The sequence below is a fragment of the Orbicella franksi genome, chromosome 9, assembly GCF_964199315.1.
Source record: "Orbicella franksi chromosome 9, jaOrbFran1.1, whole genome shotgun sequence".
NCBI lineage: Eukaryota > Metazoa > Cnidaria > Anthozoa > Scleractinia > Merulinidae > Orbicella > Orbicella franksi.
The window spans coordinates 15,746,123-15,771,757 of NC_138153.1; the positions used below are offsets into that span (position 1 = coordinate 15,746,123).

A 25,635-nucleotide genomic window follows, 5' to 3' on the forward strand; every position below is an offset into this window, starting at 1 on the left:
CTACAGAAAAATACATCTTTACTCTTCAAAAATAGATATGAAACATTAAATCTTATCCTTTTGTGAATGAGAAATATATCAATTAAATATTTGCTTCTTTCCGTCAATAATCTCTGCAGAGAAATCTTTGACTTGACTTATAAATATTGAAATTATAGATTTAAGTATTTGGTTGTGCTTCTTGGTCTGTAATTCCATCCGTCTGTCGCTTGTCCACGAAAAACTGAAAACAAGGAGAAACGTAAAAAATTATTTGATGTCATAAAATTATCTGGTAGTTAATAGGGTCTTTATGTAGTGCTGTCACTAGTACTTATACTTCCTCTTAAGCTTTTTTATGATTCCATTTTTGCATCTAACATAAAACCAGTTTATATGAGCTAAATGAATCTTCTTACCACCCATTCTCCTAACCATTCCCGTTGTCTTAGAATTCTCTCTTTTAAAGGAGCTCAGTCATGGTATTTTGAGTTATTTTGGCCGCGTACGGAATTATCTTTAAATTGAAGGCAAAATGAAAATAATAGTTTACTAAGATAGAAAAACATCAAAGAGATAGTAATAACCCATAATAGAACAAGGATGGTTATGGATGGCGAAGATTGATACGGATTACAAACGACGAACTTGAAAAATTTAGGCTAATCGTTCCAAGATGCACAAATCGTGACATAGCTCCTTTAAAAGGACTGGGGACTAGTCATACCTCATTCCTCCTCACCAGCCTACCTTGCGAATGGCGGCAAATGCAGATCCGAAGCGCGAATGATGTTGAAGTCGGTTTGAAATCCAACCAGGTAAGCTTCTCTGTATCCTAGCAGACCCGTAGCGCTGATCAAGTAACAAGATGGTGGCATAGTCTCCTCTGTGACGGATAGCACGACCTGGATATTAAAAAAGAATGTAGATTCTGAGCTATACACACGTTATCCAACATTTTTTTAAATCTTATTTATATTTTAGCCTTGGCTTTGCTTTCGAGAGTATTAAACTATTCCAAAAATTCGCGCAACGTACTTTCACCGATGACAGCAAACACGCTGTTTATTAACTAAACCATTCAGGAACAACTGAGGTCAACCAACGATGGCTTCCACTTCAGTAACGCGCATTTTCCTGCGCTTGGCATCGGTTGCATGTTTTCCCGCGCTTGGCATCGGTTGCACGTTTTTCCACGCTCGGCATGGGTCACATGTTTCCGTCTCGTTTTCTGATTGGTTCGTTGCGCTACTCTTTTTGTGATTGGCTGCATGAGATTACTTTGGTTTGGCCAGGATGAGCATGCATTTTCAAGTTTCGCCTCTTCGGTTGTTCACGAGATTCCATGTTATAGCTACACTCTCTTTTATTTATGACTTAAATAATTTTTTCCTCACCTATTGATTGATTTACAGCTTTCATGCAAAGATTTTCGTAATGCGTTTGGCCAGCTTTGGGCTAAGAGGAAAATAAACATTAAAACATTTATTTAAACAGTATAGTGCATTCAGAGAAATAAATACCCTGAAGTTTGTGATCTGGAAGACTTCTCCAAACGAAAACGAAGTATGCGCAACTGTGCTCGAGCTCTCACGGTAGATTCCGCCGTCTAGACAACGCTATTTCGCGACGATTCTGACAAAAGTAATCAACACACAGAGAGAAGCTTACCCCTAAAGTGGCATCGAGATAAGTCATTTTCTCCTTCAGTTCCGGGGAGTAAATATTAGGATAAGGAAGTCCAACCATCACCACACACCTGATGTGAAAAGAGATGCCATGAATCACGCCTAACTGACCGTAATTATCCTACGTACAAGTACAATGCTTGCAAAAAAAAATTGGACGATTTTAGTTTCTGACACAAAAAGTGTCCGAAAATAAAAAAGTCCGAATTTTTAAGTGTCCAACATTTCAAGCGTACGAAATATTTACGGTAACGAACAGTATAGAATTTGTGATATTTTCTCGTCGGTGTATCTGCAAAACCTTGAGGAAGCAGTAAAACTAACATTTTAACAGATGTTGTTTCGTTTTGCTGGCTCAAATTTACTTTAGGTAAGTTTCAACATAAGTGTCCGAAATTATTGTCCGAAATTTTACCGAAATGAGATAAAAAGTGTCCGAAAATCAAACGTCCAAAATTTTTGCAAGTAATGTACATGGCAAATAAAATGCACTGCATACCGGCCTAGTTTCTAAGCGTTCGGACATACGTGCCGTCAGATCAAAATACTGTGCTATTTTATCAAGTATACCTTCCGAGGTCGTCGGAAAAGTTGATCCCCTCACTCATTTTTCCTCCTACCACACAAAATAACACCGCACCATTCGGAGACGTGTTCGTAGTCACAGCTGACTTCTAATGAATAATTATATAAAAGAACAACAATGAAGTAAGTAGACTGCTCACAGCCCTCCATTTTCTCGTATTTTTATTCGATCGTTGAACGCGCGGATAGAATCACAAGAGAACTTGACGCCGGCGCAAAACGGGAGACTGAATTAAGTACTTGGTTCAAATAAATAGTGAGAGTTTGACCATGCGGTATTCATTACAATTTGCTCATACGCGGCAACCCTTTCAAATTAAACCAAAACATTTTCTAAACGCAAAGGAAAGCTAAAGAACAATCCACTAAATAACATAAACCCTTCAGAAAGGAGTTTTAAAACAGATTTAAGTGCAGGACTTGCATCAAAATTTTACAGAAGTTTCCGAGTGAAGTATAGTGAGTGCATCCAAATTGTGCATATTCAAATCAAGATAAATAATGTCAGTTGTCAACAAAACTCCCTGTTCCCAAACATGGCATTCTTCGACAAGGGTTATTGTGCATGCATATATGATACATGTGGAACTGTTTTATCTCGCTTAAAAATTAAGCTTTCCGTACCAACCTTAATGCAGGCAGAATATGACGAAAGTACTTGATCAAGTTGGTTAGCTTTTCTTGGTTCTCTAAAGACCTTAACGCCAAAAAAAAAAAAAAAAAAAAAAACGTTAAAATAAAATGGTTAAAACGCTACACAAGCAAAGAAGCCTTTCAGGTTAATAAAAATAAATCAACAAAAAAGGATACCTTTTTTCGCGCGTTCATTTTATCAAGAAGGCCGGTTGTTTGCCAGTGTCTGTAGACTTGCTGCTCATAATCGTATGACGAGAAAAAGCACACCACACCACCAGGAACTACGGCAAAAATGTTGATAAGTAGCCGACCTAACTCCTCTTTCTGAAATACAACATCGACAAAAACACAGTAAGGTCTGATTGTTATTTAAATTTCGCCCTAGGCAGGCGCCACTGGCGACTGAAAATTTTTTTTCAGCCGCCATATGGAAAAATGTGGTCGCCAAAAAGTGTCAATAAAATTTTTCCTTCGCAGCGCAGCACAAACCAAAATTTTTGGTCGTCAGATGGAAAATTCTGGTCGCCAATTTTTCTTTTAAGAATCAGAACGAAGAGAACGCGCAATGATGGCGATTTTTCCGCTAACGATAAGATTAATTATTATATGGCTAGCTCCGCGAGCGGGCAAGATGAATCAAATCCTGCGCTGTGATTGGCTACCCGAGCGGGCAAGATCGAGGTATCTTGCCCGCTCGGGACTACCCGCCGTGTCCCGCAAGAAAAATTTCCCCGAAAGCCATATAATAAATCCTTTATTGACCAAGCTTGTTCGGTCAAGATGGCTGGATATTGGCCAAGTTCTTTTTTTTTGCGAGTTTATGGACCTCGATTCCGTCTTTTGGAGAAGAAATGTACCCGACTGAAAAACTGCCGTTTGGTTCTTTGCTCTATGTTCAAAACGATCTTTCCTTTCGCGTTCTGTCGAGACGATCGACGGATCGCCATGTTGAATATCGAAATCTTCCAGTAATATCTTCCCGGATGTTCCGTCTCCACTTTGTAATAAATTACGGAAAGATTTCAGAACATCTTTGGACAACAAATCGCCTGAATAAATATTCAAGGCAAAAGAACGCACATGGCCTCTTGCGCCCGCAATACGGGAAACCGCTGAAAAAACATGGCGGCGAAGCTTTGCACTGATCGCAGCTGTGAAACGTTGTGGTAGATTTATAATAACAAGAAAATCGGTTTTATACTTCAAAAGCGGCGGAAAGGTAAAAAGTGACCAATTGGCAGGCGGCTTTGAATTTATTTCAATCGATTTGGCTGAAAATCAAAGTTTGTGCAATTATCGTGGCTTGAAATAGTTAATCGCCCGCTGGCGACCAGTTGTGAAATTCTGGTCGCCAATGCAAAAGTTTTAGTCGCATTGGCAACCAGGAAAGCGCAATTTCGGACCCTGAAAAACAAGTCATCAGAATAAGTCAACAAACAGCGGGGATGTCCAAACGTTGATTTGATTTTTTTTGTTGTTGTTGTTTTGAAAAATTATTTGTGATGGCAACAGCCAGTTTCGCTACCTGTCGAGTTCGCTACATGTACATGTTTAATTCGCGTTCGATATCATCGATAAACTAAAACTTTGTGCGAACCAAACATATACAGACCCAAGACTTCACGCGCATAGAGACAATTCCTCTTCTTTCGTCCTCTACCGAGCCAAACTCGGTTAGCTGATGTAGCGAATTAGGCGTTAACCTTTGTGATCGCCATCGTAACCAAAATATTTAACCAACGTGCCCTCCAAAACAAACATATAGCTGAGTTGTTTTTTTTATTATTTTTATGCGCATTTCGGCAAGTTGGAGACTTTGTGTTATAATCCATAAGCTTAAAGTGCACCTAACCCCAAACTGTTTTTTTCGCTAAAACGAATCTACTTGTTATTTGAAATATTTCTGCGAAAAAATTTTTGGATTCCGTTAAATCCTCGATTTTCTGTGCCCCGACGAAATCTCGAAAATAGCTCTAAAACACCGCCATTTTGTTTCACGACCGAGTTTGAGGAGAATGGGTCCAGCGGCTCTTGTGACGTCTACCCAGGAAGGTTGGATATCTCACGTCCTCTCATTTCCTTCAGGATGGTGCAATACACATTCGAAAAGTGCGCAGAAACGCCTTCCAGAGGTGCTATCGACTGTTGCAGCAATATTCCAGATTTAAAGAAAGATATACTGTACTATTTACTGACGATGATCAGCTAATGGTGGAATAAAGACGTAAACGGTGGTTGATTTTGTCGAACCGAAACAAGCGAACTGAATCTGTGAGAATCATTGAAGAACTCTCACTGGAATTTGTTCCGCAGACTTTCGAACGCTATTTTCATAAATTTTCTGCTTAAAGCTAACCAGCAATTTGTAGAAATACTACCGACAACCTATATCTTCCAATCCCGCAGTATTTATAACATAACCGGCAAAGTTGTGTGATCCGATCACCATCAAGAAGCGTTATACTGATATGTAAGTAGATCGCAACTGCACGCCGCTAACCAACACTTATTTCTCTTTCGATTTAGATGAAAGTCGAAGATTAATCCTTTAGAATTACATGATAACAAAATTGTTACACTCATAGAGTTTTTCGAAGGTTTGGAAATCAGCAGAGCGACAAAGATTCTGTGCAACAGCGTCGAAAATATGACCGCGTAACATCTGCGGACCGCTTAGGGAACACATCCTTTTCGCTTATCCGACGAATTTCACTGCAAACTTTGAGAACAATTTACATTGGTTATTTGGAGTTACGACTTAAAACGTGTGACAATGTGAAATCGGTAATTGTATGAAAGGTTTCCTTCCGCCTTGCTTCCCGCAGCTTCAAAAATATAGGTCCAAACAATACGATTTTCAATCGATCGAAGCAAATTTTTTGGAGGTCATCAAGTCTCGAAAACTGCAACACGTACGTCGCTGTTATAAACATGAAGCATTCAACTGAAAGTAAAACACAAACTGGATTTAACAGAACAATCACACCTTGACAAAATACATTCTCGCTAAGGACAAATGTAAACGGGCTATAAACACGCGTGGGAATCTTATGTTTAGTTGACGAAATTACCATCCAAAGCAGTCCTTGAGTTTTCTTTCCTGCTTTTCGTTTGCTTGCTCCTCCACTTCGTATCTAGCTTTCCATTCCTAATATACAAGCAGCTCGTCCGCAAAGAAGTCTTCCCTTTCGTCGCTTGAAATATTGTAAATTGCTCTCAAAGCTCTAAGCAGTGAGTTCACAGTTGTCGAATGTGCTCGATCGAAGTTTATTTCGGAGTCTTTCGAATCGAAACTTAACTCTGACTCCAGTGACGAAAAAGAAATGATTCTGAGAGAAAACTTGGACGTTTTCGTCCCAAAATACATCGGAGCGATTGGTTTTGTGTTCCATTTTCTCGAGCGAATACAGAGAGTTGACTGAGGCGCCATTGTGTTTGGTTCCTGGGTAGACGTCATCAGGTACCGCCGCCCCAGACTCCCTAAAACGCGGTCGTGAAACACTTCAAGCGCAACTTTGAAAGGGCATAGAAAATCGAGGATTCAACCAAATTCAAAAATTTCTTCGCCCACATGCTTCAAATAAAGTCTAGATTCGTTTTATTGAAAAAAAATTTGGGGGGTTAGGTGCACTTTAAAATTGGACCAAGGGAGGGAAAAAGGAATTTTAAAATGAGTGGATCCAAAAATTATTATAGTGTCTACTATAAAGCGTAGTGAAAAATGTAGTGAAAAATGCAGTGAACACAGTGGAATTAATATCAAACAGGAACCAAACAGGAAGAAAATACCTGTAGGTAAAAAAAAAATTAGGAAACGAGCATAAATAGAGAGAAATCTTTTTTTCTTTACTTTTCATAAAAAAAAATAATAATAATAAAAGCGAACTAGCCAAAATAACAAAAAGATTAAAAGAAAAAAAGAAAAAAAAAAAAAAACAGAGTCGAGTTCGACTATCTCGACCGGGCTGTGAACGACCGTCTATTCACAGGTGCTATCCCACTACTGTTTGACGCGGGAGCTTTTGCCTGCTGTGTTTCCACCCTGGGCCGGTTCGCTCCTCTTTAACCAACCTGGAGAACTCAGACTCCTCTGTGTTCACCATATTGACGCCAAACTTAGCGCGGACACCCGATCTACATAGAACAGCCGCTCCCAGGAATCCCGCCCTCAAGCCATTCAACGACCCCAGCCTCCAAGTAGCTAGATTACAGGCGTGCGCCACTACGCCCGGCTGATATACGAAGGGGAAAATTTAGTTACTGATTTGTTCCCTGCCTCGCTTTGAAAGAAACGGAAGTGAAATCTGCCAATCAACTTCCGGTCCACATGATTAAAAAAAATGGCGGACTTAGTGTTGACATGGTTAGGTAAAATTCGTACTAAATTCCACAGAATAACATCAAACGAGGAATAATTTGGAGTCCCCTTTTCTTAGAAAATACCGTACTAAGTTATTTCGCGGCTTCTTTCGATTATAAAGACGATCAAAATAACCCGAGTATCGACGAGAATTGAACGACTTGTCGGCCATTGCTGTGCTTTGTCTTGTGGCGGTGTTAGGTCTCATAGGGCAAGGAATCACTTACTAGCTGGGCAGAATCTCTGGACTGGTAAGTGAAATCCAGTTCTTTTCCCGAAGGGCCTCTATCTAACGCCACGGAGAGCAAATGTTCCGCTGGAATAACATGACCTAGGAAGACAATGTAAACGAGCTAGAGGTTAGTTGCAACGCTTTTAATCCTTGGAAGAGGAAACTTTACATTCTAGGCAAAGAATTAAATATACCACAAGAAAACTCTATTATGTTTTCACTTGGGAGTCCTGCACAAGTAAACAGCTGGTCTTTGAAATCTGACATCTGAAAGGTAATGTAGAGAGAGAATTTTAGCTACAAGTACTAAAACCTGATAAACTCAAAACGGTTTGCTATAAAGTTACACTGAGTTTTAAATTGATCATTTTGTTTTATTGTCAGTGTTCAATGGGTGTCCAGCAGAGGACCATATCACTCAAGGACAATTTAAAAGAGGACCTATGGACAATCCAAGAAACCATACACATGCCAACCCATAGATTTACCACTCATATTACACTGGTGACGTCATTTAGGGCAATGTCAGATCATGAAGGTAAGGTAATGATAAGGAAAAATTTCTTGCTCCCTTTCTTGCTGACCGTCAAACAAAAGTGAATGAGGATATCTTATTAACCAAGCGCAAGGGTTGTGTTGGGAGTATATCAGCCCTCGGTCTTGATGCACAGCAAGGTCTATACAAAAGAGTTATCTTGTCAGTTGTGGGATCATTCAGGACAGGGCCCAGTCCAATTCTTGAAGAATAATGAACGGGCAATAGAGCAATCTGACTGGTTGATTTTAGTTAATGACCCTCTGATTTTGTCTTATAATATAGTTATAACCAACAGAGATGGACTGAACATTTCATCAGCAAATTATACAATCTCATAATTTACAGGTTGCATTGTTCCTCCAGCCACAATAACTGCTCTGGCTTCTCTGACTATGCTTGTAAAATGGACAGCAGGGTTCAAAAGTAGAAACTTCAGGCTGGAACTACTGAGTCGATCTGTTACAAGTTAAAAAACAGAGGATGTGCAGCTGTCAATGACAACAAGATATGGTATGTTGGTGTGGGAAAAAACTTCAGTTGGTATGATGGACCCTGCTATTTAAATAATTTTATGCCCAATTCAGAGGTGAATAACAAAAGACCAAACTTTTACCAAAATTGCATTGGACAAGCAATCCAAGTTTAAGCCCAGGCTCAGTGAAGTCTTGTGTTTTTATCTTGGGTAAAACAGAATACTTCCACTGCTTTTCTAAGAGCATTGAACTTTTTTATGTAATGCGCTAGAAATAAATTATTATAATTATTATTAGTGCCACTCTTCACCCAGACAGATAAATGAATACCGGCAAATTAAATGCCAGGGAAGTATACCCTGTGATGGACTAAGAGGGAGTACAAATACTCCAGGTTGCTACATCCTACTGAAAGCAGAGATACATATAAGCACTGGCCTGATAGGCCATGCATTGGACAACAGCTACTGTACCGGTTTAAACAAAGTCATTCACCTTGCTTATTAACAACAACCCTTCCATCTTTGTCTGCATTTGTGAGAGCTTCCAAAAAGCTCTCAATAATCTGAAGAGGAGAAGTACTGCTCTGATACAATGTGTCCTCTTCTGATCCTAACACAATCACAAAGAAATTATGCTCTTAGTAACACTTTTACTATTTCTCTAGTATCAAATTAAACTCTCAAGGTCCTCTAACAAGGAAATGTTCAAGTGAACAATTTTGGGATGAGAGCAAACTTGATAACAGTAAAATATAAAACCATATTCAACAATATTTGATGCAAAACCAGAGGAAGACTAACCTGCACCCACTTGTATAGAATGATACTTGTCAATAAATCCATTCAGCTATATAGAAACGACAACAAAAATCTACATATTTGAATGCGTTTTCCAGAAAGGAATGACTGTTGAAACAGTACTAGTGTGGACCTGTTTAAATCTCTACTTCTGAATACATACTTAAACCTTACATGTATGCCCTTCAGATATAGCCAGCATAGGACGCATTTCTGTATGACGTAGGATTTTCACCTTTTGGTGACAAAACATCGGGGCCAGTTCATTGTTCTTGCTCCAATTGTCATGCACCCTTAAATACTGTATGGGAACACTGTCTTGCTACACATATGAGGCTAGTCAAAATTGCCTAGAAACTAAAATCAAGTATTCAGTGTCCTTTATATATTTAACTGATTAATACAAAATTTCCTAGAAAGATCTCAATTAAGATTCGTATCTCACCTTTTTAGAGATCATGCTCTTCTCGCAGTATTTTTTAATCTAAGAATTAATTCCATCATAAGCAAGTCAGAGAGAGTTTAAAAACAGTAATATACTAAATAAAAATACAAATTATTGTATTATGGCCTTGATCTCTATTTTACCTTGAAAAAGTTGACATTGTCCATCTGGACAGAAAACAAGAAGTCATTGATTGTTCTAAGCTTTACATCTGGATAGAAGAGGAAAATAATTACATAATAATAATTCATTGATTGGTAGAAACTGTGTACTGAAATGTTTAAATTTGTGAGTATATTATATTTTATAATTATTACAACATATGAAATTTTACATTGTATACATTGCTTCCCGAGGCCTCTTTTGATACCTAGTCACACAAGAGTTAACTAAAGATATAAAGCCATTACACAGGTAACATAACGAATAATGAAAACAACCTTGCGTTCTTGCTTCTTTCACACCACATTCATCAGTTGTAATTGATGATATTGCTTTTGATAGATTTTGCTCCTTTCCTACAGATATGTTAAAACAAAATATATTCTTACTATTACGGTAGTTACTATCAAATAGACAATTTAAAGAAAAATCAAATAATTTAATTTAAAAAACAAGTCATTCAATTAACTATAGATAAACAAACTTACCACCCAGACCGTTTAAGAAACATGTCAAGACATAGAGTAGCTGCTGGATGTATAGTAAATTTTTTGCCTTTAATCTTGTCCTGATTGAAAATGAAAGAAAAAGGAAATTTTAACCAGCTGCAAGGATGATTTTGCTTGTCTGGTTTGACCATCTTATAAAGGAGTTCAGTTAAAAAAAAGTTTAGCCCGCCTGTGAAAACCAGTTGCCCTCCTCAGTGTCGAAAATGTTAAAGAAACCCCTGAATAACTATCAACATAAAATGAATGTGTATGTACACATTGCACAATATACCAGTAAATCTGAAATAATAGTTTTCAGGGTGGCAGAGCTTATCTTCTCCTTGTGCCATTATTCCTGTAGCCTTTGCTTTTTGGGAACTGCTGTTCAAAACCACTTTGTGTTTTTGTTGGTACAGTTCACTTTTTTAAAATGAATATAACCGGGCAGAATGAAATATTACCTGTAACGATCTTGATACTGTGTCAGTTGTGAATGTGCACATGAAATCTGAAACATGAAACAATTCCGTCCAGATTATGTCACCCAATCAAATTATTTTGTCACCCAATCAACTTATGTTGTGCTAATCAACTTTCAGAGAGCTGTAATATTTAGTCTGAGTGTGTTTCCAATGCAGCCTGTCATTCAGCCCTCTAGAAGTTAGTAAATATTACTAAGTAAGTTCATATACATTATAATGGAGTTATATAATTTACAAGGTTAAGGAAATACATTTGAACCCTGCCATTTTGAACTCATAAGGGAAACATAAAATTGTTCCAGATGTCAGGGGTTCTAGATAGCCTATAATGAGTGATTGAAGAAATGATTTGAAAACTTAATGATCTGAGTCAGAGATGGCCAGAGGTTTAAGATAACTAACTTTGAGATAGCAAGGTTCTCCTAGATAGCTTAACCTAAAAGAATAATGACAAGAAGTATGTAGTTGGCTGTGCCGTCAGAGTGGCCAGTGGTTCTAAGTACTTTGTACAAGTTTGTCCAGGATTCAATCTTTCCCAGACATGATGCAATGGTGCAATGCATTTACAAGTATAAAAAAAAAAATCAATTATTATTAAAATATTAACAAAGAACCCAAGCTAATTTTCCAGCTTAAATATAATTACCTGAGAACCAGTGATTTCAATACTATGTACACTACTGATTGTGTCAATCAAATTGTGTGCTTCATCTATGATGACTACATTTCCGTCAAGCCGTATTCCACAGGCTTCTCTTGTGGACTTGTGGAGAAGGATGTTATAAGGCAAAACGACAAGCTGGTTGAAGACAACATTGAAAAAAATTTAGATTTCCTCATCATGAAGGGAATGGTACTTTATTCAAAACAATTACTTGTTTTCCACCAGTACAAATTATTTTCAACAGCTAACTCTGGAAAGCTGGCATATCAACTTAGAACAAACACCCCTTAACTACTGGTACCTTACAAATGACTTATTCACAATTAACAAGACTTAGAGACCCAAAAATTACTAGAACTGACAAATGACAGTTGCATCAGTTTCAACAAACCAGACTAAGTCTTATAACACTATTGACTTACAAACTTTTATCACTTGACTCTCAATGACTGCAAAATATCATTCACCAACAACAGTGCTTTTCAGATCTTCCCTCTCCCAGATGATCACACTTATCTAGTATGACCTACTGATACACCTGCTAATTTATTACATGCATATTTATAATAAATACAGTATAGCTGAAAGAAATCATATTGGCATGTTCATGTTTGAAGCCTGTTCATTTTACCATCATTTTTTTTAACCTAATTTCTCCAAATTAAAAAGTAACTACTCACTAGTACTTACTATGTCTCAATCTGTTAACTGGAAGTAAGAGTTAGACCAATCATTTATGGAAGAAATTCCCTTTGGACTTCACAAATCAGTTGCCAAATCAAAGCTCATGCTTGTAACTCAGGAAAACAACATGTACCAAAAGCTGGTTTTGTGTCTGCCAAAAAATTTTTGGAGCGGCAAAATGAATTTCAAACTGAAATGTCTAACCTGTGCTGGAGGTATGGCTAATCTTGTTCCATAGTAAGGACAAGCATTGAGTTTCTCTCCAACTGAAACAAGCTGCTCAATATCTTTTATATCAACCTGTCAAAAACACACAATCTGACATTTAAACCATAGTTAGCCTTAAAAAATCTCTCAGCAGGACCAAAATCAAATGCAGTTGAAAATTAAAAATCAAATTTCTAACTTGGCTCTTAGGCATAGAGGATTACCGTAAATCCTCGAATTAGTGCCCGGGCACTTATTTCAAATTTAGGAGAAAAGGGGGGCCACTTATTCAAGGGGGGCACTTAACCGAGGGAGGCACTTATTTAATTTTTCCCAAATGGTGGCCTGACATGATCATTTTTTTCAATGCATCATCTGCACATAAACAACAACATAAGCTGTTTATCAACATAAAAAGCTGATCCTAAAGTTTAAATCGCAGCACCATTAGTACTTAATGTGTTTAACGTGTTCACTTGACATGTTCACAAACTGAAACAATGTTCAAATCTAATACTACACGACGAAAACTATACATCACTTTGTTGTCTAATTACTCGTCCACAAAATGGGGGGGGGGGAGGGAGGGTGCTTATTCTAAATTTTGGCCAATAGGAGGGGCGCTTCTCCAAAGGGGTGCTTATTCGAGGGGGGGGGGGGCGCTAATTCAAGGATATCCAGTAAAAAAAAATGAAGAGATTAATTATTTGTATTCTTCTCTTGACCTCAATGCTATTTATTTTGTCTTAGTCCCCTAAGCCTCAGAACAAAGTTAGAATTTCAGATTGGCCTATTATGCCATCCACACAGTGTTTGTTACATTTTCTTGTACAGTCATATATTTTTTTGTTACAAAATGTACTAGCCAAGTGTACAATACAGTATATAGTAACTTACTTAAGACTGAGTTATCTTACATGTAAAATTTTATTTGCTATGATGTAAAAAGCAATCCTTTGGCCTATAACTCAGGCAGTATCTAATTCCTGTAAATTTCTCTTTGACAACTTTTAGTACTTTTAAGCACATTAAAGAAATGAAAAAGTAAAATTAATGTAGAGTTTGCCGTTGCGACTGATTTTTTTTCACTGGCAACTAACTTTTTCACTTTTCACGCTTTTCACTGAAATACTTTTGCTGGCAACTAAATCTGAAAACTTAGGGACCAGCTGCCCCAAGGTTTTTTCCTGAAAGTCAACCCCTGAAACGATGTCACAGTTGCTAATCATATTTTTTATATGTTCAAATTCAAGTACAAATTTGTCAATTGATGCTTCTTACCAAGACATGGTCCCTAAACTTCTGCATCTGCTGATATGCATAAAATGGACAACCTTTGGTAAGTTTTTTCTTCTTTGGAGCATTCTCTCCTTTAGCTTTTTTATTGTCTGTAGAACAATGTACATGCAGCCTTTAGTTAGTTAATTACAAATATGTACACAAGTCATGTGTTAGTCTGCAAAAGAGAGTATTAAAAGTAGTTATTGTACTGTTTGTTTGACTGTTATTAACTATAATACATTGTAAGTCCCATTGATTTATAATATATTGTATAAAGTTCCAGCTGTACATGTAAGTAAAAAAAATGTCGAATTTTGTTAAGGAGGAAATGTTCTAATTAAATCGTCACCAATTTTCCATTATTTTAATAGCTGACGAAGAGAATTATCCATCACCAACACTTCCTAAATTATTACACAGAAAAGTACCATTTTTTTATATATTGATCTTTTAAAAAAAAAAATTAAAAAATGATAGCCATCACCATCCCTGAGAGATGTCCTGTCCTCTGTGGGAAGAAAAAACAAATTAATTGAAATAACCACCTGGGATCTTTTTTGAAGGAAATGAGATCTCCATCTAGCTTGTCTGAATGATGCAAGATCTGGCTAGCACCCACCTTTGTCATTCTTCTGAAGTTCCAAACATCTATCATTGATTCTGTTAATATTTTTCAGGCTCTTAACATCTTCATTGATGCAGAGATTCTGTCGTGATCCAAGTGACACAACCCTTGTGCTGTCACTGAACGAACTCTTCTGAACTTCTTTCACAAACTGTGCCAGCTGTGAGTGTGTCCGACTGCAATAGAATATCTGGAGAAAACAACAACCAAGGGCAAATCTGGATGTAGTGCAGTTAGAATAGAAATTATGTCGTAACAAATATGTCTGTATAGACTGAGGTGTTGGATGCCAGGGTTTTAAATAATGTTATGATGTGCCATCTTGGTTTACAAAGTATAGTAAAATATTTTTTCACTTCATAAGAACAAAAAAAAATGAAAATTATCAGCCATTCAAGACAGGTAACAAGCTAAACCAGGACTGTAGCTTGTAACAGGTGCATGACATGAGGTTCATAATAATTTGAATTTATTTTGAATCCTTATTTTAGGTTTCTGCTAGAGGCTAATTTTTATATTAAAATTAAGATGACAGAAATTGATAGGATAGACTGATTGAAGTGTTTCTTTAATTGCCTCAATAAGAATTGTCATCTGACTATGGCCCTGTAAACCTATAATCACTATCTTCGAAAAAAATGTAAGCCAAACTTTCCCCAGCCATCTGAGCTAATATAAACGTCACACTGGGACAAGGGGATTTTGTTTAACTGACCAATACCAGCAATAACTGTGACACGTACTTGTAAGTCTCCCATGGATCTGATTTTAATTAATAGTACCTTTAGGCAATGAGGTTCTTCAACTTTATCTTCCTCTTCTTCATCTGACCTAGAGACAAGTTCATGGTTACCCACATCACAGGGTTGTTAGTAATCACTTATTTACAAAATAAACTTGTTAATAATCTTTAAAAACCCACTCCCTTGTAATTATGAAGCCCCCAAAACCATCTTTCCTCTGCAGAGGTTCAAAATGTTCGCTATAGAAAGCTGATGTGAGAGGTGAGTGCAGGTGCAAAGTCGAATTGCCGGATCCCATGCCTTCCATTGTCACCCTTTGCTTAACCCTGCACCTACACTCATATTGTTCATCACATTCTCCCCACCTGAAAAAAAACCTTTGAGCCTCTGCAGAGGAGAGAGCCCAATTCCCTGTCTAGAATTTCACATTTATTTTGTAAGACATCCCTACTCTTTATAAATTCAAACCCCATACCACCTTCCCAAGAAGGCAGGCCTCAGGAAATGAGATCAAATAAAAACTTTTTTTTGGAGGTGGAGGGGGTTCTTGTTCTAAACAAACACACCTCACAACTATTTCAGCTAGTTCATACATGTTTTACACGCAGCTGATTTATGATTACGCTCAAAACATCATTCAACTCTTTAAAATTTTCTGCATAACTGTGGTTTATTTACCTTTAACAGTAATTGATAATAAGGTTAACAAATCTTATTGTTTCACTTCTCTGCTGCCTCATCACAACAGCTTCTTTAGAGGCTAGCCAGAGGCTTTGTTCTTTTAATAATGATCAGAAATGCATCTACATGTGTAGGCCTGGTGCCTCTATAAAGGAACTTTCCCCAGAAAAAAATTATAGACCTTGAAAATAAATTAACCACACAGCCCTAGTCTTAGGAGGTAAATTTTAAAGTCTTACTCAGCCTCTTCTCTGTCACTGAGGTACTCTGTTAACACAATATCAGCATCAGGATCATTCAGACTTGTCTTGCCCAAGACTTCATTGATTTCCTTAGAAATTTTCTGCTCCATTTCTTCATCTTTGCTTGAATTGTCATCACTATGCTGGATACAAATTAATAAGAGAATGATCAATGATATCTCCAGACTTGCTAAACAAGATGGAAGCTCAGTATAACAGGGGGAATGGGGTGGTGGTAGGGGTGGGGGTGGCCTAGTGGAGGGAAGGAGACAGCATTGTTACTGATTGTTAGCCTCTGCTACTGTAAATACACTGTACTAACCTCTTACACACTGTACTGCCTCAGTGCAAGGTCGTTGCAGTACAGACAGCACAGCAAGGTCCACACAAAAATGATCGAGGCCAAATGTTTCCCAGTGCAGCTCAAGCAAGCTAAGTTAGTAAGCAGTTTTATATATGGCACTCCAGCTATGTTTGTTTATATATGTTTCTGTTGAAATGCACTTTCGGTCACTTGGATTCAAAGGGCTTCCCCTATAACATGTTTTTGATAATCAATTTTTTTACAGGTAAATAAAAATACATTCGGCACTTATGTCTACTCCTTGGAATTGTTCTGTAAGGCAAAATCCTGACCAAGAAAGAACCTATCAGAACGCTATGATTTAACTCAATTTTTTCCCTTTATTTCAAGGCTACCTTGCCATATAATAATGATTGTTATGTAATACACTGTAGTCAAGACATCTATCCATCTAGCCTGTGACCACAGAAGGATTGATGGAACCAACTTTGAATTGAACTTTTGTAATTTATTATGGAGTTTTCAATAACTCTTTCATCAACCATGCTTATGCAGGCATAACAAGGTAGAAAACTCTTTGAAACATTTGTTACTGACATGTCCCCTCACAGGTGTTTGGGTTAGGTGTTACAACTGAGAATATTAACACAGAAAGTCTGTAATATCCATCAGCCCACAAACAAAGGTTTTTAATTGAATGTTTCTCATGATCTGTTAGGTTGTTAATAATAATGAATAGTAATAAATAAAACTTACGATTTTAATTTTAAAGTATTGTAAAGCGCCATGAACAAGTAGTGGAAAATGACGCTATATAAATGTATATTTATTTTATTTATTTTCAAATAAAAATATTTGACAGTGTATAGCGCCAGATCCACTTATCATCTGTGGCGCTTTACATTTAAAGATCATTAAAAAGCTAAAAGAAAGGTGGGGAAGGGAAATATAATAGGAATAAACTTACATGTAGTTAAAATTCTAAGATATCCACTGAGAGTTTTAAATTTGTTCCATGAAATATAATTATTATACTGTCTTTCTCTACAAGTGTAGCACTACTGAGTAGACATAACTTACAAGTTGAAGAAACTTGTTAATAAATAGAGCATTTCAATTTCCATTTCATCCCTCCCATTTCATTTCATAAGTCATGTTCCAATATAAATTATGTTATTTCAAATTTATAGTCCACAAGACAATTGGCACCGGATGTGTTGCAGTTCCATGGTGCAAGCTGTGTTTCTAGGTCAAACAAACCTTCCTCTTTCCAGATTTGACAGCATATGATGATCTTATTTCATTCTTGATTCTTTGAAGCTTTGACTTCTGTTCCTCAAGCCTCTCTCTTTTCTCCTGCAAAAGTTTGCATCATTAGCAAAAAAACAAAAAACTATCACATCAATCTTAAACAAAAAAAATTAAAAATTATACATAGAAAGTAGAACCTTAAAATACCTTAATTCTGTCTTCTGCTTCCCTTTGGGCTTGCTTTTCAGCAAACTCTGCCACCCAGTCTGGTGTTGATGCTACAGTGAAAAAAAAATATATACATATTATTATTAAAAATAAATCTGCCCATCATTTCATCATACATACGCAATAAATCAGAGACCTGTGCTATGATATGGTTACTTGATGGTTAGCATGTTACACTCTGAATTAAGCAGTCTTATTATTTCATTTCCAACCTATCTTTGCTCTTGGGTAGAGAAAGGCAATGTGAGACTAATAAATTAATTGCTTCTTGGGAAAATTTTAGAAACTTTTAATTTAACCATACAAAACATTTTTTCATTCAAACCACAATAAATTTATATTATACATAAACACAAGGATCAAACATACGTGGAATGAAAAGCAAGCACCCTTGGGACAATTTTTTTCAAGTTTTCCTCACCAGGCAGAGCTCTTGGAAGGTTCTTATGATGCATGTTCATTAACTCAGTAGCCGTTTAAGTTATCAGATGATTGAACAGAAGTTAGCCTGTTTAAAACACTTTGTCAGTTGGGCAGCAATCTGAGGCCTATCAGAGGTTCCAAATGTTCATAATTTTGTAGAAATCCACTGTGCCAGGTGAGTGCAGGCACAAAGTTGAATGGGTCTCTGCATCTGCACTCATATCGTTCAGCGGATTCTCCCCACCTGAGCCTCTGTGGAGGGGAGAGATGTGAGGACTGATGAAGGGAAAAGGACATGAGGGTTAGTGAGAGTGACCTGGCAAAACCAAACCCCTTGCCTTTTTTTCTCCTCTCTATTCTTCACATTGCTCAACAACTAGCAAATGGGTCATATGATCAACTCCTGTCTTCTTTTGGAGAATTCTGTCATAAGTTTTCTGATTATACTCTAAATAGTTTTAAAGTTATTTTCTAGTACTTACAGGGATCTTTACTTTCAGCAGTAATACAGTTTCTGTAGTGTAACATTTTGAAAACAAAATATAAGTACAATGAACATGTAATTTACAAATTCATCAACTGAAAACGTAAAGTACTAATTCCAGCAAATCTTACTGTCTTACTCAGTAACATTTCTTGCACTTGCTGGAGAATTCTCTAGTTCCTTTTGTTGCCTTCCCTCAAAATCCTTGAGCCAGGTTAGAGATCCACTGATTAAACTCAAAGATTTCCCCTGTGAAAAATAATTCCGCTGCTTAAGTTCAGTTGCAGGAAAAATCCATCCTGACCTCAAGGAGGGCTATTGGAAATTCCGTGAGGGAGGGGTCTTTCAAAAGAAAACATTTTTAAAGGAAACTATGAAGCAATACTGAAACTTATAGTAGTGCTAAGCAACGAACGAAGGTGGGGTATGGCTGAAATGCAAAGAGACTAGGTGCCAGTGGAGTGGCCCAGAATCAAAGGCAGGAACCCAACTGAGGAATCAGTGCTTCAACGGTTGCTATGGAAACCAACACCATGGCGAGGCCTTTTACGTACTCACGCTGGCTGAAGTCAGTGGAGAAGGAAAAAGGGGACAGGGGAAAACAGGGAGAGAAAGGACTGGGGGATGAAAGGGAGGGTGGGAATGACTAACAAACAACTTTGCACAGAGCAAACTGCAAAAGGTACGCATCAGAATGACAATGGTGCATGAAGGCAAATCTCTGTGTGCGAGCTGCGCCAGGCCAAGGCTTTGGGATGTGCTTTCATACATTAACCTCTGTCAATCCAAGATTGACACCAACAGGTGCAGGAGGGGGGGGGGGGGGAGCTCAAACCAAAAAATTATACATGGAAGGGGTATGGATATTTCTCTCCAGCAAAACAATTTAATACACAACAAATCCCATAACAGAGTTCTCAGATCAAACTTATTTACCACCTTCCAACAATATCAGCTGTCTTTTACAACTTACCGTTCCTGTTGGACTTTCAAAAATTCCAACTCCTCCATTTTCAAGCACGTGATACAAAGTTTTCATGAAATCCTCCTGGATGTCGTATGGCGGGAAAGGAAATGGAAAGAAAATTTCCTCATCTTTTGCCACCGATTCGCGACTAGTCGGTCGATTAACTGCAGCTTGAATAAAATCGCAATTTTGAGGCCCATTTCTTGCAGAATTATCTGTATGAAAATCTTCCATTGCAAAATCTTTCTTGCCAGGGCCTTGAATCATCGAAGCCCGTACTTATTTATGTGTTTTGGTTCCCAAACTTCGCGCCCTAAAACGCTTTGGAACCACGCTTGCTGAAAATGTTCGCCAGTAAGCCCTAGAGGGGAGTTTTATTAATTGGAAAATTTTGAGGAAACTTTTGGGAAAAAGTCGTCCAATTGTAGGCAGCATCACAAAGAAAAACTGAGGTTTTACTGCTTGAAATCATTTTCTTTTGTCAAGTAGCTTTAATTTATGTTGTATATTATAAAATAGCATTTGCTACCTACACCCTCCCCTCCCTAAAAGGACTTGTAGACCACGTCACCAAAACTCCTCCAGTGCCGGAGGGTGCAAAGAGGGTTGTCTCGTGAACTTTCGATACTCAACTTTCACATTGCACATGAGGGATATCACATGTATTGAGTCATTATCGGGGACAGTCCCGAAAATGATACTATTTTTTCTGCTTCCTGAAGCATAACTACCTGTATTTTCGGTGTAAGTGTGTCTGCGGAGTCGAACATCCCTTCAAAGGATCAACAGCTCGACTTGGTTATGTGTCGTCGCTGCGGACTTGGCCTTCTTCCGCTTCTTCTAGCAGTTCTCTCTCTAGCAACGTTCGTGATAACTTACGTTATCTCCTTCGTTCGGAACGACACGTCTTGGTTTCCGACCATCAGCGACACAGCAGATCGAAGACCAGAAAGCAATGTGTTCGGATTTCTATTCAACTTCTGTTCAGTTGTGGGGCTGGTCACGGCATTGGTACGATATCTGCAGCTGAGGCACGACGCGGATTGGAACGAGAGCGACAGATTTGTCCTTATCAGGCTCAACAAAGTAGCCTTGGTGTTTGGCATAGGTTCTAGTCTTGGTGCAAGCGTAGTGGCGAATTTTCAGGTGAGCAAGGCAAATTTACATTTAGGAACAGAGGACTTTATCCGTGTTTACATAGCCTCATCTAAGCACGAGAGGGTTTGGCGAAGAATTTGGCAGTAACCTTTATCCTTTATGCAGTGAAATTGTCAGCGCGTAGTGGATTTAAAAACCCATGATAGAGTAGACACAATCCATGATGGTCAAAATTGGTAAAACACATACTGGCCGTGTCATCACAAAGTGTTATGGACGGACCATCACGGAAAATTACTAATTACTACAATTAATAATTACTAATTAAATTAGTAATTTGCCGTGATGGTCCCATGACAGTCAAGTAGGAAATGTCTGTGATGACCATCACAGGTTTACCATCACCCCTTACTGTATAGCAGCTCAGCTGGTGAAGGAATCATTGAATTTTTATAACACCGCAAACACTGTATTAATTGTCAATTTGTGCCATGACTCTTGGAGAAAATAGTGAAAAATGCAGAAACCCTCAGGCCCAGTTTATACATCGCATTTCTACCATGTCGAATTCAATTCAACAAATTAAATTAGACAGAAATCTGACATCTGAATCAGCTACTGCATTTCTGCCACACGTTTGACTGGTCTTGTCTCATTATCCAGCAGAAATGCGACGCTGATTCAAACCTCAAATTTCTGCAGTCTCGAATCTAATACATACTTTATGTTAATGTTTGAGCATGCATAAATTTGGTCCCTCCAAAGAAAATGAAGAAACTCCGCCATTCTGGACCCAATGCAACTTGAACATAATTCAACACATACTGCTGCATTGTCAGCCTTCCCCTTCTTGTTCCATTAGCGGATACTTTTTCACAAAATTTAAGAGCTTCATCGCTCAGTATCTTGGTCCGCCATATTGAATACTCTACATTTAAAACATTTTCCACTGACCTACATACCCGGCAGTATTAATTCTGAATTAAGTTCGACACAAGCGTAACGTCCGAATTGACAATCACATTTCTGCCGCACTTAATTAAATTTAATTTGACACAACAGAAATACGACGTATGAACCAGGTCTCAGACATAAGTGTATCTTTTAATAAACAAAAGAAAACATTAGCTATGTCAATGAGAAGCAATAATCACTCAAATTTATACCCTAAACATCAATTCAGACAGCAATCTTCACTGAGCAAAACAAAACTGAAACCATATAGGAATAGTCTATTTATAGGTGTGGACTACTCAGTGGTATTGCATGACAATAATAATTATTTAAAATCACACACTGTAAATGTCAGGATCAATAGACCTTTTTACCCATGTCACACAAATTATATCAATAATTTTTCATAATTTTCAAATCAACAAAAAAAAAAAACCTCCATGGTTGAATTTATTGTGCCAAATTTAGTAAATCCATGAAGTGTGATAAGAATCCACTGCAAACTCAAAAATATGGACCCCAAACTTACAAAGAAATGAAAATCAATATATGCCAGGGGGCAAGAGTAGCCCCCTGGCTGCATACATTTCTTTGTAACTTAGGAATCCCATAGTTTTATTAGTTTGCAATGGAATCTAATGAACGTTCATATATTAAAGAAACTCAGCATGATAAATCAAGCAGTGAAGTTTATCTTTTGTGAAAAAATTGGAAGAGTGTGACGTTGGTGAAAAGGTCCATTCCAAGCCACTTCATTCCTCTGGGCACTTTTTGGGGGAATTTGACAACTTTTCCTGTCCCAGGGTGGGGCATTTGTTAAATAAATAACAATCATCTTGAGGGAGGGGCAATATCAGCAATTTATCTGCTTAAGTTTTTAAAATATGTTTTAATGTTAAGTCCTAAGTTTCCTGATTGCCTACAATACAAAATTGCATAAAAACGTCTTTGGAGTCCTGTGCTTTTCAGACAATCCCACACTCAGTTTTCACGCCCACATGTGCTAAAGCTTGCTATGTTGCTTCCATGTAAGAACCAGCAAAGGCGGAGAGAAGCCTTAACAACTTTGCAGGGCAAGACGCTCATTTTACAAGAGCTTGGCTGTTGTTATTGTTCAATTATTGAGAAATAGGAAACATGTACCATGTTTCTATTGAGTTATAGAAACACAAGTGGAAGTTTAAGAGAACGAGAAATGCTATGGGAACACAAGCTGCAGGCGAGTGTTTCCACAGCTTTTTCGAGTTCTCCCAAACTTTCATGAGTGTTTCTATAACTCAATAGAAACACGGAGAACATGTTTTCTATTTCTTTTAGAAAATACCATGACGAAGAAAAGAAAACCAGCTTGTTTACTTTGATCATCAAAATGTAAATTCTTTTTGCTCATGCCATCATTACGTCAACAGCTTGTTCTAGTTCTGTGTTGCTATTGAGTTATAGAAACACAATCTTTAACCAATCAGCGTGCATATTTTCTTAGGGCTGTTTTCTAATTGTGCTTAATAGAGATCATATTCTGCAAATGCACTCACCAGTTGTTAAGGATACACAGGATAATTCATGCAAATACATGAAATAAGTTAACATTTAATATATTTTTCTTCTGAGGAAAAAATGAATGTCATTAGCATGATAGGGCTTTGAGAGATCTTAGTCCTATTGACTTAAGTAAAGTCGATAGAGAAATAAAAGCAAGGTGATGATTGGATAGTGTTCAACAAGTCATATAATGGGGCTGCTAAGTGGATGCTTCTGCTTGATCAGAGCTGACACCCAGTTTACCAAAGTTCTCGTACAGAGTGGTGCAAGAATATGCATGCTACTGCATACATGCTAATGCTCCAGGAGCAGTTTTGACAGTTCTGTATATTGTCTTTTAGAATCCTGCACCGTCTGAGGACTGTATTGACAATCTTTTAATTTCTTCACGTAGATTTTCACAATCCCAAGAACACAATCTCGAACAATCGATCAGTCTAGTCGGTAACAATCTTTCAACATGCTCTCCCTTTCACTCATGTTCCAAAAGAAAAAAAGGTACAAGTTCTTTCTCACATGACTAATCTATCTATCAAATTGAAGCACATGTGACCAGATGCATAATGCTACATGTGTAACGCAACTATGGATATTTCTCTCATTACATGCCTTGTACCTAAACATTCTTAAAATTAATTGGCTTATAAGTCCTATTAGAAGTCAAAAGAATATCTTTATTAAGAGACCAGGTGAATTTTAGATGCTAAAAACAGTTGGCACTACAGCATGTAAACATTAGATATTTTTGACACTGTTTACTCAATCCATGACAGGAAGATGCCGTTTCAGTTGTCCACATCATTGGTGCACTCATGGTGTTTGGAGGTGGTATTCTCTACTGCTGGGTACAATCCTTTATTTCCTACAAGATGAAGACGTGTGGTTTAATAACCAACACTCTCTTTACTATACGGCTTCTCATCATTATTGCTATGTCAATCTTCTTTATCTCATGTGTCACAGCTACTTCGTTTGCCAGTAAAGACTGGATACGCTACCACAGGAACAGCAGCACAATCAGCCATCGGTGGGATCCCAAGGGCAAGGCCTATGTCCATCACGTCATTGGTGATGTTTCTGAGTGGCTGATGGCTTTATCTCTGTTAGGATTCATGTTCACATTTTTTGGAGAGTTCAGATTTGTGAAGATGAAGATTGTAGTATCCAGGCGATTGCAGAATCCTGCACCACTTGCAACCGGGATGGGTTCTGATGATGCACTATACTCTTTGTATGTTTAGAGCGGTTTTCAAATTAAGTGTTGTAAAACCAAACTTGACTTTCGCTTTTATCCAGGATCCCTGAGGGGTAATGGGCCTAATTTATAACCAAAACTAATCAAAGTAAATGATCACTAGGACCAGTATTGCAAAGGTCACAGACAATCTCATGAACCAATCAAAACTCGGGGCAAAAAACATGTGGCTGCAGTGGACATGTGAAGCATGAGAAAATGTTTGCTAGGGAGTCACAATTTTCGTGCCGCTGCTGATTAGTTGAAAAAGTGGCACAAGATTTTTGCATAGGAAAGCAAAACCAAAGCAAATATACATTTCTCTTGATACTCAAGTGAAAACCCCTTTAAGTGTTCAGCTAATTGCAACAAGACATTAAACCCCATAGACATGATGCAGAGCTAGGTTTGATATTAGCACATGCTCTTGGAACCTGTTATTCCACAGGGTTAGGGTTAGGGTTAGGTCATTCTATGGATTGAATGTGCTTTGTCATTTAGCAGTCAACATACGTTTACAGTATGGCCTTAGGTGTCCTGCGGGGCACGATGAGGAATGAGATGAGATATGTTTACAGTGCAAATTCTCGAGTGAAAGAAAGAGTGATGTTCATTTAGTGTATAGAGTTCAGTGCCTGAAAGGTACATAGGAACATTTTCTAGTCAGACATTATTTTAAGGATTAATTAATTTGTTAAGTTAACGGTTATTTTTTTTACATAAAGTTACATGCATGTGTATAAAAACTGTATGGTTTCCTAAGTCGTAAGAAAGTTCAAAACTATAAAATAAGTGTAAAACCAGTTCAATGATTTAAGTTATTGCTGTAGGGTTTACCAGCACTCAGTTATTGGAATGACATGGACAGGGATATGAACGTTGTTACTGTAGTTTTCATCTTCTCAACCTGCTGTGGTGGGGGAGGGGGCGGGGGGGGGGGGGGGAAGGGGTGATGGTGGCATCATAAATGTGCTGGTGCACGTTTGGACAAGTTAGATTGTAGGAGATAGGTTAAAATAAGCAGCCTTAAACTTATGGTGTTCTGTATGACATATTCGTTTAGACTTGAAGGGATATCTCGGTGTGATTAATCATGGGTTATCATGTGGGAGTCTGGATTCAGAAGTCTGGCTTTAAGCCCTGCTAACGATCATG

The 25,635-nt window shown here is 37.8% G+C and overlaps 2 protein-coding genes across 3 annotated transcripts; one reads left to right on the forward strand and one right to left on the reverse strand.

Annotated features, from left to right (window-relative positions):
* Nucleotides 1-28: 28 nt before the first annotated feature.
* Nucleotides 29-20,422, reverse strand: LOC145498737 (ATP-dependent DNA helicase DDX11-like). 2 transcript variants are annotated; one of them, XM_081478668.1, is made up of 28 exons: nt 20,384-20,422; nt 18,825-18,934; nt 18,684-18,715; nt 17,758-17,828; nt 17,560-17,655; nt 15,993-16,138; nt 15,112-15,160; nt 14,324-14,519; nt 13,705-13,811; nt 12,421-12,516; nt 11,515-11,667; nt 10,848-10,894; nt 10,387-10,466; nt 10,177-10,254; nt 9,880-9,947; nt 9,737-9,775; nt 9,295-9,340; nt 8,987-9,103; nt 8,362-8,474; nt 7,675-7,747; nt 7,476-7,579; nt 3,063-3,212; nt 2,881-2,949; nt 2,238-2,341; nt 1,651-1,738; nt 1,377-1,437; nt 730-884; nt 29-223 (listed from the first exon to the last, which is right to left on the reverse strand). In XM_081478668.1, the coding sequence occupies exons 1-28, from the start codon at nt 20,420-20,422 to the stop codon at nt 161-163; spliced, it is 2,550 nt and encodes an 849-aa protein (XP_081334794.1). In that variant the 3' UTR covers nt 29-160. The 2 variants fall into 2 exon arrangements, with proteins under 2 accessions (XP_081334794.1, XP_081334793.1); XM_081478667.1 differs by lacking the exon at nt 20,384-20,422 and adding an exon at nt 19,659-20,028.
* LOC145498758 (DNA damage-regulated autophagy modulator protein 1-like) lies at nt 20,280-25,419 on the forward strand. Its single transcript, XM_081478691.1, has 2 exons — nt 20,280-20,798; nt 24,020-25,419. Exons 1-2 carry the CDS (start codon nt 20,454-20,456, stop codon nt 24,485-24,487), a joined length of 813 nt encoding a protein of 270 aa, XP_081334817.1. The 5' UTR covers nt 20,280-20,453; the 3' UTR covers nt 24,488-25,419.
* The last annotated feature ends 216 nt before the right edge of the window (nt 25,420-25,635 follow it).